The 14,138-nt window shown below is 41.2% G+C and overlaps 1 protein-coding gene and 1 pseudogene across 1 annotated transcript in view; both read left to right on the top strand.

Annotated features, from left to right (window-relative positions):
- The first annotated feature begins 2,285 nt into the window (after nucleotides 1-2,285).
- LOC112395070 (60S acidic ribosomal protein P1 pseudogene) lies at nucleotides 2,286-2,628 on the top strand (annotated as a pseudogene).
- An 11,108-nt stretch (nucleotides 2,629-13,736) lies between these two features.
- MCTS1 (MCTS1 re-initiation and release factor) overlaps nucleotides 13,737-14,138 on the top strand; it is an 8,705-nt gene continuing 8,303 nt past the window's right edge. The window contains exon 1 of the mRNA XM_024738134.1: nucleotides 13,737-14,085. Within this exon, the coding sequence (XP_024593902.1) occupies nucleotides 14,075-14,085 (11 nt within the window). The 5' untranslated portion in view covers nucleotides 13,737-14,074. The remainder of the gene's footprint in view (nucleotides 14,086-14,138) is intronic.

Below are 14,138 nucleotides of genomic sequence, written 5' to 3'. Positions count from 1 at the left end.
AAGTGATGGACGATGGTGCCATTCTTGGAGATGGGGAACACTGCAAGAAGACCAGGTTATTGGTTTTGGTTTATAGGGGGAGGTGGAAGAAAAGACTTTGGTTTTGAATATGTTGAATTGGAAGTGTTTTGAGACATGTAAGAGGAGATGTGTAGTGGGCATAAAAATCTTTGTAGTTCAGAGAAAAACTGGGGACTTCAATTTGTGAGATATATGAACAGGGGGTAATTGAAGCTCCAGATATGGATGTGATTACTTAAACAGAGATTGTAAAGTGAGAAGAAGGGTTGTAACTGAGTTAAATGTTAAGATTCAGTGGTTGAGTAAAGGAAGGTAAAGAGGTAGAGGGTAGAGAGGTATAAGGAAAGCCAGGAGAGTGATGTGTCAGATAAACCAAAGGAAGGGAGTATTTCAAAAAGAGGCAATGGTTCCCTGAAAGAAGAGCTACTGACAGGTCAAATAAATGAGGATGAAAACATGTCAATTACATTTAGCGACACGAAGGTCATTTTTGACCGTTCTAATTATTCTTTTTTTTTAATTAATTATTTTTGGCTGCACTGGGTCTTCGGGCTTCCTCTAGTTGCGGCGAGTGGGGGCTACTCTTCGTTGCGGTGCGCAGGCTTCCTGTTGTGGTGGCTCCTCTTGTTGAGGAGCACAGGCTCTAGGCGTGTGGGCTCAGTAGTTGTGGCACACGGGCTTGTGGGCTTTAGAGTGCAGGTTCAGTAGTTGTGGTGCACGGGCTTAGTTGCTCTGCGGCATGTGGGATCTTCCTGGACCAGGGCTTGAACCCACATCTCCTGCATTGGTAGGCGGATTCTTAACCACTGTGCCACCAGGGAAGTCCCCATTCTAGTTATTCTTTTCTAGTTATTCTTAACACACAATCCCAAAATTTAGTGGCTTAAAACAAAAAGGTAATAATAATTATTATTATATCTGATAAGTATTTGTGTCAAGAATTTAGACAAGGCACATCAAGCTCATTTTGGCCTCATGATGTCTGGGGCCTCAGCTGGGATGACTTGAATAGCTGAGAACTAGAATATTTGGGGGCGGGCTGGACATCGTTTTCTCCAGACAGCCTCTCTGCGTGGCTAGCTTGGGTCTTCTCACAGAAGGACAGACTCAGGGTAGGCAGACACATTACATGGTGCTTCAAGAGTCCAAGAGTAAGTGTTCCAAGAAGCCTAGGTGGAAGCTGCAAGGCTTCTTTTGTCCTAGCCTTATACATTCCAGAATATCACTTCTGCTGCATTCTTTTGGTTAAAGAAGTCACTAAGACAAGCCCAGATTCAAGGAGAGAAGAATTAGACTCCAGAGAGAGAGGTGCTGAAGAATCAAGAGAGAAACAGGATAATTGATATGGCAAGGTTTCTGAGAAAATGGAAAGGAATGGAATGCCAAGGGCAGGTGGAGAAATGGGTCTCAGAAGGAGGGGTAGTTCTTCTATTGTTAGAAGAATGAGAAAAGTTAAATGGAACGGGATGAAGGTAGACAGTTGTAAGTTGTATGTTTGGTACCAGGCAGATGAAGTCAATCCCATCTTCCTTTCCATTTTTATGTATAAAGTAGGATGTGATGGTTAGGGGAGGGGTGGCAAAAATTTGAGAGAAGTGGAGAAGGTTTGAAATAGTTCAGAATAACTTAATAAGAGATAAGATTGGGGTTGCTGGCCAGACTTTCAGGCATATTTGAAGTAAAATATTTCTCTAAGAAATCATCAGATCATGTGAATAAGTAAGGATATACAGAAGATCATAACACTACTCAACAAGGTTGAATATATATCTACATATATATATAATATATATGAGATTACCCTGTCCAAACATAGATTGTGTTTTCTTTGCAAATACCCATAGAACATTTTCCAAAATGACTCATTTATTAGTCTGCAAAAATGCAGAAATCATAGGAGTAACAGTCTCTGATCACAGTGCAATAACATTACAAATTAGCAACAGAAAGAGCCCCCAAAATCAACACACTTAGAATTTTTTTCTGGTTAAAGTCCCTTAGATAACAGCTTTCTTGAGATAGAATTTATATGCCATAAAATTCACCCCTTTAAAGCATACAGTTCAATGATTTTAGTATATTCACAGAGTTGTGCAACAATTTCCACATTCTAATTTTAGAACATTGTCATCACCCCATAAAGAAATCCTGTCCCTTTCCTCAGCTGCCACTTAGGTGTCTAAGGCCGCGTTGGGGTGAGGCCCTCACATCATCGGGCGACTAGAACCACACCGGGCAGCCCCTGCCTAGCACTCCCCCGCACCATGGCCTCCGTCTTAGAGCTCGCCTGCATCTACTCCATCCTCATCCTGAACGACGATGAGGTGATGGTCATGGAGGATAAAATCAATGCCCTCATTAAAGCAACTGGTGTAAATGTTGAACCTTTCTGTTCAGGCTTGTTTGCAAAGGCTTTGGCCAGTGTCAACATTGGGAGCCTCATCTGCAGTGTGGGGGCTGGTGGAGCTGCCCCAGCAGCTGGTGGACCTGCACCAGCAGGAAGTCCTGCCCCCTCCACCACTGCTGCCCCAGCTGAGGAAAGTAGAAGCAAAGAAAGAAGAATGTGAAGAGTCTGATGACGACATGGACTTTGGTCTTTTTGACTAAACCTCTTCAGTAACCCGTTCAATAAAGAGCAGAGCTCTTTGCTGACAAAAAAAAAAAAAAAAAGAAAAGAAATCTTGTATTCATTAGCTGACACATCCTATTCCCACCTTTCCCCATACCCTGGCAACCACTAATCTGCTTTCTGTCTCTATGTATTTGCCTATTCTGGACGTTTCATATAAATGGAACTATTCAATGTGTGGTCTTTTGTGACTGGCTTCTTTTACTCAGCCTAATATTCTCAAGGCTCATCCATGTAGTAGCATGCATCAGAACTTCATTCCTTTTTATGGCTGAATCATATTCCATTGTATGGGTAAGCCATATTTGTTTATTTCACCAGTTGAAGGATATTTCTGTTGTTTCTGCTTTCTGGCTATTATGAATAATGCTGCTATGAACATTCATGTACAAGTTTTTGTGTGGGCATATGTTTTCATTTCTTGGGTAAATACCTAGGAGTGGAATTGCTGGACCATTTGGTAACTCCATATTTAACATTATATGGAATTGTCAAACTGTTTTCCAAAGAGGTTGTACTGTTTTATCTTCCCACAGCAATGTGTGAGGGTTCCAGTGTCTCCACATCCTTGCCAACACACGATATTATTTGTCTTTTTAATTATAGCCACCCTGATAGGGTATTTTTAAAACATTTAACAAACTCTTTTAGGATAGTTTTACATTTACCGAAAATATATAAGAATATTACAGAGAGCTCCTATATACCCTGTACCCAGTTTTTCCTATTGTTAGTATTACTATGGTACATTTATCACAACTAATGAACCAATATCGATACACTATTCATAACTAATGTCCATATTTTCTTCAGATTTCCTTAGTTTTTACCTAAATGCCCCTTTTTTTCTCCTCCAGGATCCCATCCAGGAGACCACATCATCTTTAGTTATATCTCTTTAGGCTCTTCTTGGCTGTGACCATTTCTTAGACCTCCCTTGTTTTTGACTACCTTGACAGTTCTAAGGAGTCCGGTCAGATATTTTGTAGAATATGCTTCAATTTGAGTTTGTCTGTTGCATTTTCCATAGTTATACATCATACCAAGGGTACATGCTATCAACATGATTTATCATTGATGAGGTGAACCTTGACTGCCTGGCTGAGGCAGTGTTTGGCTTGTTTCTCTACTGCAACACTACTCTCTTTCTCTCTTTCCAAACTCCACTGTTTATAAGGAAGTCATTATGCACATCCTACACTTAAGGAGTGGGCAGTTATGCTCCACTGGCTTGAGAAAGTATCTACATAAATTATTTGGAATTCTTCTGTACAAGAGATTTGTGTACTCTCCTTTAATTTATTTATTCAATCATTTATTAATATCAGTATGGATTTGTTGATATTTATTTTATACTTTGAATTATAATCCAATGATAATTTTGTTGCTCATATTGTTTCAAATTTGGCCATTGGAAGCTCTTTCAGTTGGCTCCTATATCCCTTTGACATACCTCCGTAATTGCAGGCGGTTTTTGTTTTTATGTTTGTTCAGTTTTTTATAATTAAAAAATTTTTTATGGTGCTCCCGACTCATTTTATATTTTCCATGCTCCAGTCCTAGAGTCAGCCATTTCTCCATGGAGCCCTGATTCCTTCTATAGGAGAATGGAGGAAAATTTGGTGCTATCTACTAAATGAAATATCCACTTAACCCTCAACTCTGCAATTCTGTTAGGTATGTAGCTTAAAGAAATAATGGCATTTGTTTTGAAAGAGGTATGTGCAAGCAATTTTTTGTGTGTAAGCATTTAAAATGCAGTATTATATGTATTGATAATTCACTTAAATATTTATTGCATGCTTATTATGAGTTCAGCCTATTCTAGGCCTTGGGGATATAGCAGGGAGTCAGATAAAGTCCCTACCTTCTTCTTTTATTTTATTTTTTTAAATAAAATTATTTATTTATTTATTTTCTTCCCAGACCAGGGCTCGAACCCGTGTCCCCTGCATTGGCAAGCAGATTCTTAACCACTGCGCCACCAGGGAAGTCCCAAAGTCCCTACCTTCTTTTTTAAAAAATTTATTTTATTTTAATTTTTTAAATTTTTGGCTGCATTGGGTCTTTGTTGCCATGCGTGGGCTTTTCTCTAGTTGAGGCTAGTGGGAGCTACTCTTCATTGTGGTGTGCAGGCTTCTCATTGCGGTGGCTTCTCATGTTGCAGAGTGCGGGCTCTAGGCGTGCAGGCGTCAGTAGTTGTGGCACGTGGGCTCCAGTAGTTGTGGCATGCAGGCTCAATAGTTGTGGCTCACGGGCTCTAGAGCGCAGGCTCAGTAGTTGTGTCCTACAGGCTTAGTTGCTCCGTGGCATGTGAGATCTTCCCGGGCCAGGGATCGAACCCGTGTCCCCTGCATTGGCAGGCGGATTCTTAACCACTGCACCACGAGGGAAGCCCCTACGTTCTTGAAGCTTACTATCTACTGGGGAAACAGACAATCAACAACAACAAAAATAAATAATTTTAACGTCAGGCAGTCCTGTCACTCAGGGTACTGTCAGAAAAGAGAGGTGCATTCAAACAGAAGGATTGATAAGCATTTAATGAAGGAGTATTTACAAAGTTGTAAACAATAGTAAGTGAAAGGACAAGAAATGATTCAGCAGCCACAGGTGGGAGGGGAATGAGAAGACATTACCATAGCTTGGCCCTGAGTCAACCTGGAGAGAAGTATGGCAATAGGAGAGAGTCACTGGACAGGAGCGTCACAGCTGCTGGAAAATCACAGCAGGGAGGGAGCTGGGGAATAAATGCTACAACTCCAGTCTCTCCCACCCTCCTGTCTCTTGAGGGTATCTCTCACAGGCAAAACCAAAGGGGAAACCAGAAGGCAAGGAAGCCTATTATTGCAGATCATAAAGATCTGCTGCAGGGCACAGAGCAGGGTGGAAAGGGGTAGAGTGGATCCGGAGAGGCAAAGTGAGAATATTCAGAGCAGTAGTGATAAGTGCTATGGGGAAAAGTAAAGAAGAGTAAAAGAGAGAGTGTAAAATGGTGCACTATTTTAGATAGTGTTAAGATGAGGTGGCATTTGAATAATGGCGTGAGTGAAGTGAAGGAGGTAGTCATGTGGATATCTAAGAGAAGCACATTCTAGGCAGAGGGCAAAAGTGCCAAGGTCTTGAAGTGTTATTCATACAATGAAATATTATACAACAATCAAGATGAATGAACCACAGCAACATGCAAATATACATGGGTGAATCTTAGAAAAGTAAATATGGAGGGGGAAAAATTAGGTTCCCAAAGAGTACATACAGCATACAGCTGTATAAAGTTAAAATACATTATAATAAAAATTATACTTTTAAGAAAGATATATATATATCCATATATGTATGTAGATATGTACATATCTATATATGTGTGTGTGTATATATATATATATATGTGTGTGTGTGCATATATATGTATGACATAAAATTGTATTAAATGGAGCACCACAAAACGATGAACACAGGATTCAGGATAATGATTCTTTGCCAGGGGGTGGGGGGAGGCAGAGGAATGAGATTAGGGCCATATGGTTAGATTTAGTTATTAGGTTCATGGATACTTATTATGTTATTTAAAAAATTAATTAAAAATGAACCATACTTGTATTAATAAAGAGAATGTGCCATGAATCAAAGATTATGATTAATTTAATTCTATTCATCCAAGAACCAATGAAAAAAAATAAGACTCTGAGAAGCAAGGGACCATGCTTGCCATGCTTGTGGAATAGCAGGAAAGCCAATGTGGCTGGAGCAGAGAAAGGGAGAGTAGTAGTAGATGAGGTGGAGGGGTGGATGGGGGCCAGATTGTGTAGAGCCTTCAGGGCAGGATGAGGACCTTGGATCTTATTATAACTGAGATGGGAAGCCACTGGGGGTTTTGCGCAAGGGAGTTACATGATCTGACTTATGTTTTAAAAGGTTCATCCTACCTGCTGTGTAAAAAATAGACTGTAAGGCAGCAGGCATAAGAGTGAAAGCAAGAAGCAAAATAAGTAAGAGACGAGTTTGGTAGTCAAGGTGACAGATGATAGTGAATTTGACTAGAGTCATAGTGTTGGAGGTATGTGAGAAGCGATCAGATTTTGGATATATTTTGAAAGTAAAGGTGATAGTATTTGATGATGGACTAAATGAAGGATGTAAGAGAAAGAGAGGGCTTCAGGGATTTTTGATCCAAGAAAATAGGTGGGTGGGACTCCCATTTATTGAGATGAAGAAGATTGCATGTTGGGGAAGGGGCTGAAATCAAGGATTCTATTTTGGACATGTTTCATTTGCAGTGTCTATTATTCAAGTGGAGATGTCAACTTTGGATAGTTTGAAGTGTAGAGGAGATATCCAGGCTGGAGATTTCAAATTGGAAGTCCATGGTATATAGATGGTATGGAAAGCTATGAACCTGGCTAAGGAGAATCAGGAGAGGGTGGTGTTAAGGAAGTCAAGGTACCAAAGTGTTTCCAGAAGGAGATCATGGTCAACTCAAATACTACTGAGAGTTTGAGTAAAATGAGAATTGAGTATGATTTTTGGTTTTGGCAAGGCGGAGGTCGTTATTAACCGAACTGAGTAAAGGGACGGGGACGGGTGGTAGATGGCATTTTAAAATATTTATTTATTTTGGCCGCGCCGGGACTTAGTTGCAGCACGCTGGCTTTTCGTTGTGGCATGCGGGATCTTATAAATTTATTTATTTATTTATTTTTGGCTGTGTGGGGTCTTCGTTTCTGTGCGAGGGCTTTCTCTATTTGTGGCAAGCGGGGGCCACTCTTCATCGCGGTGCGCGGGCCTCTCACTGTCACGGCCTCTTTTGTTGCGGAGCACAGGCTCCAGACGCACAGGCTCAGTAGTTGTGGCTCACAGGCCCAGTTGCTCCGTGGCATGTGGGATCTTCCCAGACCAGGGCTCGAACCTGTATCCCCTGCATTGGCAGGCAGACTCTCAACCACTGCGCCACCAGGGAAGCCCGTCATGTGGGATCTTTACATGCATGTGGGGATCTAGTTCCCAGACCAGGGATCAAACCCGGGCCCCCTGCATTGGGAGCGTGGAGTCTTACCCACTGGACCACCAGGGAAGTCCCTAGATGGCATTTTTAAAAGGAGAGACTATGGCAATACCTTATTGAGAAGGTAACATTTGAGCAAAGGTCTGAAGGAGGTGAGGGAATTGGTCATGTGGAGATCTGGGGTAGAGCTTTCCAGGTAGAAGGACCAACCAGTGCAAAGACCCTAAGATGTGGTGTGTTGGAAAATAGCAAGGCAGTCAGTGTGACTGAAGAAGAGTAAGAAAAGGGAAGGAAGAGTAGAAAATTAAATTGAAGAGGTAACAGGAACCTAGACAATTAAAGACCTTGTAAGCTATTGTACAGATATCGGTTTTACTCTAGTTGAGATGGAGAGCTGTTGGAGAGGTTTGAGCAGAGAAAAGACTTTACTTTGAATTTCACTTTTAATAGGAAAATCTGGCTTGTGTTGAAAACAGATTGTGGTGCGAGACAGAGGTAAAAGACCAGTTTGGGGGTTATTGAAACAATCCAGGCAGTAGATAATGATGGCTTGAACTAGGATGGTAGCTGTGAAGGTCATGAGAAGTGGTTGAATTTTTGATATATTTTGAAGACTCAATAGGACTTACCAATGACTTGGGGGTGGAGTGTGAGAGGAAGAGGAGTGAAGGAAATTCCTAAGATTTCAGGTCTGAGCACATGAAAGGATGGAGTTGTCAATAACTGACGACTGTGGATAAAATAGGTTTGGGGACAGATGAGTGTATGAGGGGACGCAATGGAGAGAGTCTAGAAGTACAGTTTTAGACATGTGTTTGAGATGCTGGTAGAAGTGGGTAGATGGGGTGGTGGGAGTCTGTGAAAAGTGTTGGGAGTTGAAGAAGAGAAATAGTCATCTAGGGGAGACTGAATGGCTTATTCTGAGCTGTCCAATACTTAGCCACTAGCCACATGTGACTACTGAGTACTTGAAATGTGGTTAATATGGCTAAGGAACTGGTTTTTCAAAGTCTATCTAATTTAATTATTTAAATGTAAACATAAGTAGCCACATGTGCTAATGGCTACTGTTTTGGTGAGCACAGATTACAGAATATTTCCATCATTGCAGAGAGTTCTATTGGACAGCACTAGTCTAAGGATATATACTATAATTGCCAGGCAGCATTAAGGGCCCACTTGAGATTAGTGATCATGAATTTAAAATGAAGCTGGTTAGCATGGCTGTGTGTGTGTGTTTTTTGGTTTTTTGTTTTTTTGAATTTATTTATTTTTGGTTGCATTGGGTCTTTGTTGCTGCACGGTGTGTGGGCTTCTCACTGCGGTGGCTTCTAGTTGTGGCACGTGGGCTCAGTAGTTGTGGCACACAGGCTTAGTTGCTCTGGGGCATGTGGGATCTTCCCAGACCAGGGCTTGAACCCGTGTCCCCTGCATTGGCAGGTGGATTCTTAACCACTGTGCCACCAGGGAAGCCCTGTGTGTGTTTTTTAAAAAAAATTTTAATTGAAGTATAGTTGATTTAGAATGTTGTGTTAGTTTCTGGTGTATAGCAAAGTGACTTTATATATATATATATTCCAGATCCTGGTACTTCATAGCTTGGTAATCTTGGGCAAGCTACTTTACCTCTTTTTTCCTCAGTTTTCTCATCTATAAAATGGAAATAATAATAGTATCTACTTCATAAAGTCACTCTGAGAATTAAATAAGTTAATACATGAAAGCACTCACAACAGTGCCTGACATAGCATAAGTAGTCAGTAGATGCTAGCTATGATTATGGTCATTATACTTCCATGTTGTTTGAATGTTATACGATGTGGGTGTATTCACGTATTTCCGTTGAAAGAGCTGAGAGGAAGGAGCCAGTAGAGAGGGAGAGGTTGAAGGTATAGGACAGAGGTAATGACAGCTTGAGTAAGGTTACTGAGGACCTGTACATGAAAGGGATCTGGAAGATGGAGGAATTAGACCTAGCTTGGAAGAGGGCTCTCTCTCATTTTAACAGTAGAAGGATGGCTCTGAATATATTCCTAGTTTAGTAGTAGTAGGTAGTAGGAAGTTGGTTTCCCATATGGAGACTTCTATCTTATCTTTAAGAGGTGAGTTATTTGGTAGATTGAAGGGGCTGTTGAGGTGTTGGAGTTTCGAGGAAAATGGGCAAGCTTTGAAAGAATCACTGGGGAGAATGAGAGAGTGACCTGAAAACATGAAAGGATTTCCCCAGGAATATTGAAGGTCCATTTGAGACTGGTGACTATGAATTCAGGGTGGTACCTGTTTATTTAACTGTGATTTTTCTCTTGCAGTGCTTAACGACTCTAGGGTGGAGAGGAAAGGCTGTGAACCAGGACCTTCAATGAATGAGTAGAGGACAGCAAAGAGGAAGTCGAGGTGTAACCAGATAGTATGAAACTTGGAGGAAGAAGAATCAGGGTTTTTTTTTTTTTTTTAACCTGAGGGTGAAGGAGGAATTGTCTAGAAGTTGTAGTGTGGCTGGAAGAGGACATCACATCACCTCCTGACTCCCTAGTACATGCAGCGTCTTGGTGTAAATCACTTTCACTTGAAAGGGCTGTAAGGGAAGCTCCAATCTCATGGGAAAGCCAGGAATATCACTGGACATTCAGAGATAAGTTGGAGGATGGGTAGGAGAGTTTGTTAATCATGGAATTGTGTTCCAGGGAGGCATAGCAGAAGCACCTGGAAATTAAGGTAGAAATGAGAGGTCAGGTGGCAGGAGAAGAAGCACAGAGGAATATGGGAATGAGGTTAGAAGAGAGGAATAACAATGACAGCGATAGTAATTTAATAATAACAAAACTAATAATTTAACAATGCGTTGCCTGTATTCTCTCATTTAATCCTCATAACAGCCTCATAAAGTAGAGGCTTTATTTTGCAGATGAGAAGACAGGCACACGAGTTTAAGTGACTTGCCCAAGGTCACATAATAATAGATTGAACTTGGTGCTTACATACTGGGTGATGACAAAAGAAAATAGGGATGTGAGTGAGGCACAGTGAGTTTGGCTTATCATAAATTTGTCAAGATGGTTACTTCTGACGGTCTTTTGATAAATAGAGGTCTCTCAGCTTTCTCCAAATTTAGCTGTATTTGGTACTAGAGGTTGATGATGCTGTTTGGTTGGTGTTCCTTATATTGCTCTGCATGGAAAGATCCAGGCCGTGGCCAATGCATTTTCTCACCTGTGCTCTGCACAATGATTGGTGGTGGGGGTAGTGGTGTGATTCTTAGGTGTGTCTTGACCCTGTGGGGGATATAAAGTCAGGCTGCAGGTGGCTCTGAAGTATAAGGCTGCGGGGCGGTTTGTGGGAAAAGTGACCTTAATGGAAGACTTCACAGGCTGTAGATTCTGAGAGATGAGAGACCCAGTAGGGGTCTGGCAGTGGCCCAATTCTTTCTTGCAGTGAAAGCACCTCCTCCAGTGTTCAAAGCTATGGCCCACCTCCTAAAGAAACCATTTTTTACTGGACACTCTGAAGGGTTTTGGTACCATGCTTATTGCTCAAGGAAGCTTATGAAGAAGAAAAGGAGGCCTTACTGTAAACTTCCTTGGGCAGCATTTTAGAGTCTTATGTCAAGATGATCCTATAAAATTGTTTCAAAGTTCTAAGACAGCAAATACAATCATTAAATGGTTAATGCTTATTATAGCTAGGTTACTTATTTCAGTAAACTGTATGCTAGACTTGGGTTTTTTGTGTCCTGTGCTGCATGTACATTGATGTCCCTTGTAAAATAAATTACACAGAACATCTATGCATGAATTCTAGTATAGACAGCATATATGTCTAAAACATAAAGGTCCTTTATAACTATTGCATGAATAAATGAAGTTCATTATTTCCATTTTGGAAGAGGTTTATTTTGAGGTATTTCTTCTTTTATGACATATTGTTTGTTGTAGCAGTGATTTATTTGAAGATGAGTTCTGTCAGGAGTAAACCCCCGATTATAACCTTGGAAAAATAATCCTGTTTACAACACAAAACCAGAAACACATTACAGTGAAAAGCGGGCCCTGCTTATGTATCTGTGTAGATGGGTTACGAATAAAGGTATTCATGTACACATACAGAACTAAATATCTCCCTCGTTAATACTAATGACCTAACTTGGCATTTGTCATAATTCAGATTCAGTTTCTGTGATTATCAGAGTATATGAAAGTGGATTAAAATATGTATGCACATGTAGCTATATAGCTATTCCATGCATGTGGGATTTGTCATAATTTAGAGTATGTATAAATTTTATTTATTTATTTATTTTTTTTTTTTGCGGTACGCGGGCCTCTCACTGTTGTGGCCTCTCCCGCTGTGGAGCACAGGTTCTGGACGCGCAGGCTCAGCAGCCATGGCTCACGGGCCCAGCCGCTCCGCGGCATGTGGGATCTTCCCGGACCGGGGCACGAACCCGTGTGCCCTGCATCGGCAGGCTGACTCTCAACCACTGCGCCACCAGGGAAGCCCTATTTTTATTTTTTAAAACCTTATTATTATTATTTTTGGCCGTCCCACGCAGCATGTGGGGTCTTAGTTCCCCCACCGGGGATCAAGCTGGCACCCCCTGCAGTGGAAGCGTGGAGTCTTAACCACTGGACCAACAGGGAAGTCCTTATGCATAATTTTTATAGAATTAAAAGTTAGCTCTTATTTCTAGCACGGCAAATACTCAGCATAATACTTTTTAATAAGTCTAAAGTTAGTAGGTTCAAGAAATTAGGAAGTCCATCTAGGTATTATTAATTTTGGAGTTTATCAAGTTAAATTTTATTTACTAGTGGAATACATTGTTATTACTAAGGTGTTATGTTTAGATTGAGTACAAAATATTTATTTTCTCCTACCTCCAACCGCTTAATTATAACTGTTTATAGTTGTTATAATATATTTACTGTTACATGGCAGGCTTCCAGGGCGATGTGAGTTGCCAGTAGAGGAAAGTTCTCCTGTTTTGTAAGAAGCCTAACAGTGTAGCACTAACCACAGCTTGGGGTCTGGGCTTCAGTTTTGTATGTTCATAAACGATATTTAAACGTCACAGAGTTGACTGATGCTGGGAATGCGGATTCACGCTAAGGACGTTCTCAAGAGATTGATGTATAAACCATAATGCCAATTTATTAATTTATAAAGACAATTGTTCACGCAGATATGATTTGAAAATAGCAAGTCCTTTCCGGGCAGATCTTCGTGGGAAGCTAAATTATAATCAGAAGATTGTTGCTACCATAGAATCAAGGCAAGGTGAGTTAGCAGTACAATTCAAACACATAATACCATTTGCTGTCATTGCCAAGGCCCATCTCCCCAGTATAGAGTATTTGCTCCCTGGAGAGACTGGTGTATTTGTTTTACAGATCAGTGCACACCCATCTCACCACCTGGGTAGTGCCTGTTTAGGTTTTGCATTTTTCTATGCTTTCTTTGCTGATCAAAACCCTTGATTTGCTCTTTTTTAAAATCACGTAAGTAAAACATGTTTCTTTAGCTGTTACCTCTTCAGTCGGATTAGTCTAGTATCGATCGGCTACAGGCCATTCTATCACTCAGGGAAGGTACCTCTTTATATTTATAATAGCTCAACTTACAGCCATGGGGGTGAGGCAGGGGACAGCAGCGTAGTGAATAATTCTTTGGGGGCACCTCACTGTGGCCAGTGAATATGGTTGCCAGATTAAAATACAGGACGCCCAATTCAATTCAGATAGCACGTACTTTTTTTCTTTTTTTAGTATAAGTATGTCCCAAATATTGGATGAGGTATAGTTATACTAAAAAAAGTATTCATTGTTTTTCTGAAATCCAAATGTCCTGTACAGGGCGTCCTATATTTTTATTTGCTAAATTTGGCAAGCCCACGAGTACATAAACATGATGTCAAGAGGCTTGCTTGGCTTCAAGCTGGTCGGTAAGCACCAATCCATTCGGTTGTCTCAGGGAACAAAAACCATTCCCACTAAGAAATAACCGTAGGCAGCAATGAAACACGGAAGAATTTTGACCCTTTGAGGAACCCGTAGTGACGCAACGTCCTTAAATACTGCCTTGATTGATTGCCCCGCCCCCTCCATCTTCTCTTCCTGCTCTTACAATGATTGCTCTATCTCTTCTTCCTTCACAAGTCCCGCCTTTTCAGCTACCCGCTCTGGATAGGGATCGGTAAACCAAAAAGGGCCGGCAAAAGAGCCGACGATTTTAAGGAGCGGAAGTAGTCAAATTTCTCTGAGAACCGTAAAGTGCGGCTGGCTGTCTCCCTTTCCGGATAACGACAACAGCTCCGACTGTCAGTTCCGGCCTTCCTCGTGTAAGGGGATCTGCCGGACCCTTGCTAATTCAATTTTTTCCCCATTCCGGGCCCTTCCCTATCGTCGCCCCCTTCACCTTGGATCATGTTCAAGAAGTAAGGACATGCTGTGGCCTCCGTTGGCTGCTCACAAAGGGGGTGGGGGTGGG

Source organism: Neophocaena asiaeorientalis, unplaced genomic scaffold (genome assembly GCF_003031525.2).
Source record: "Neophocaena asiaeorientalis asiaeorientalis breed wild unplaced genomic scaffold, Neophocaena_asiaeorientalis_V1.1 scaffold34, whole genome shotgun sequence".
NCBI classification, from domain to species: Eukaryota; Metazoa; Chordata; class Mammalia; order Artiodactyla; family Phocoenidae; genus Neophocaena; species Neophocaena asiaeorientalis.
Note: the sequence above shows the minus strand (reverse complement) of the source record. Positions and strands in the feature narration are given on the sequence as shown.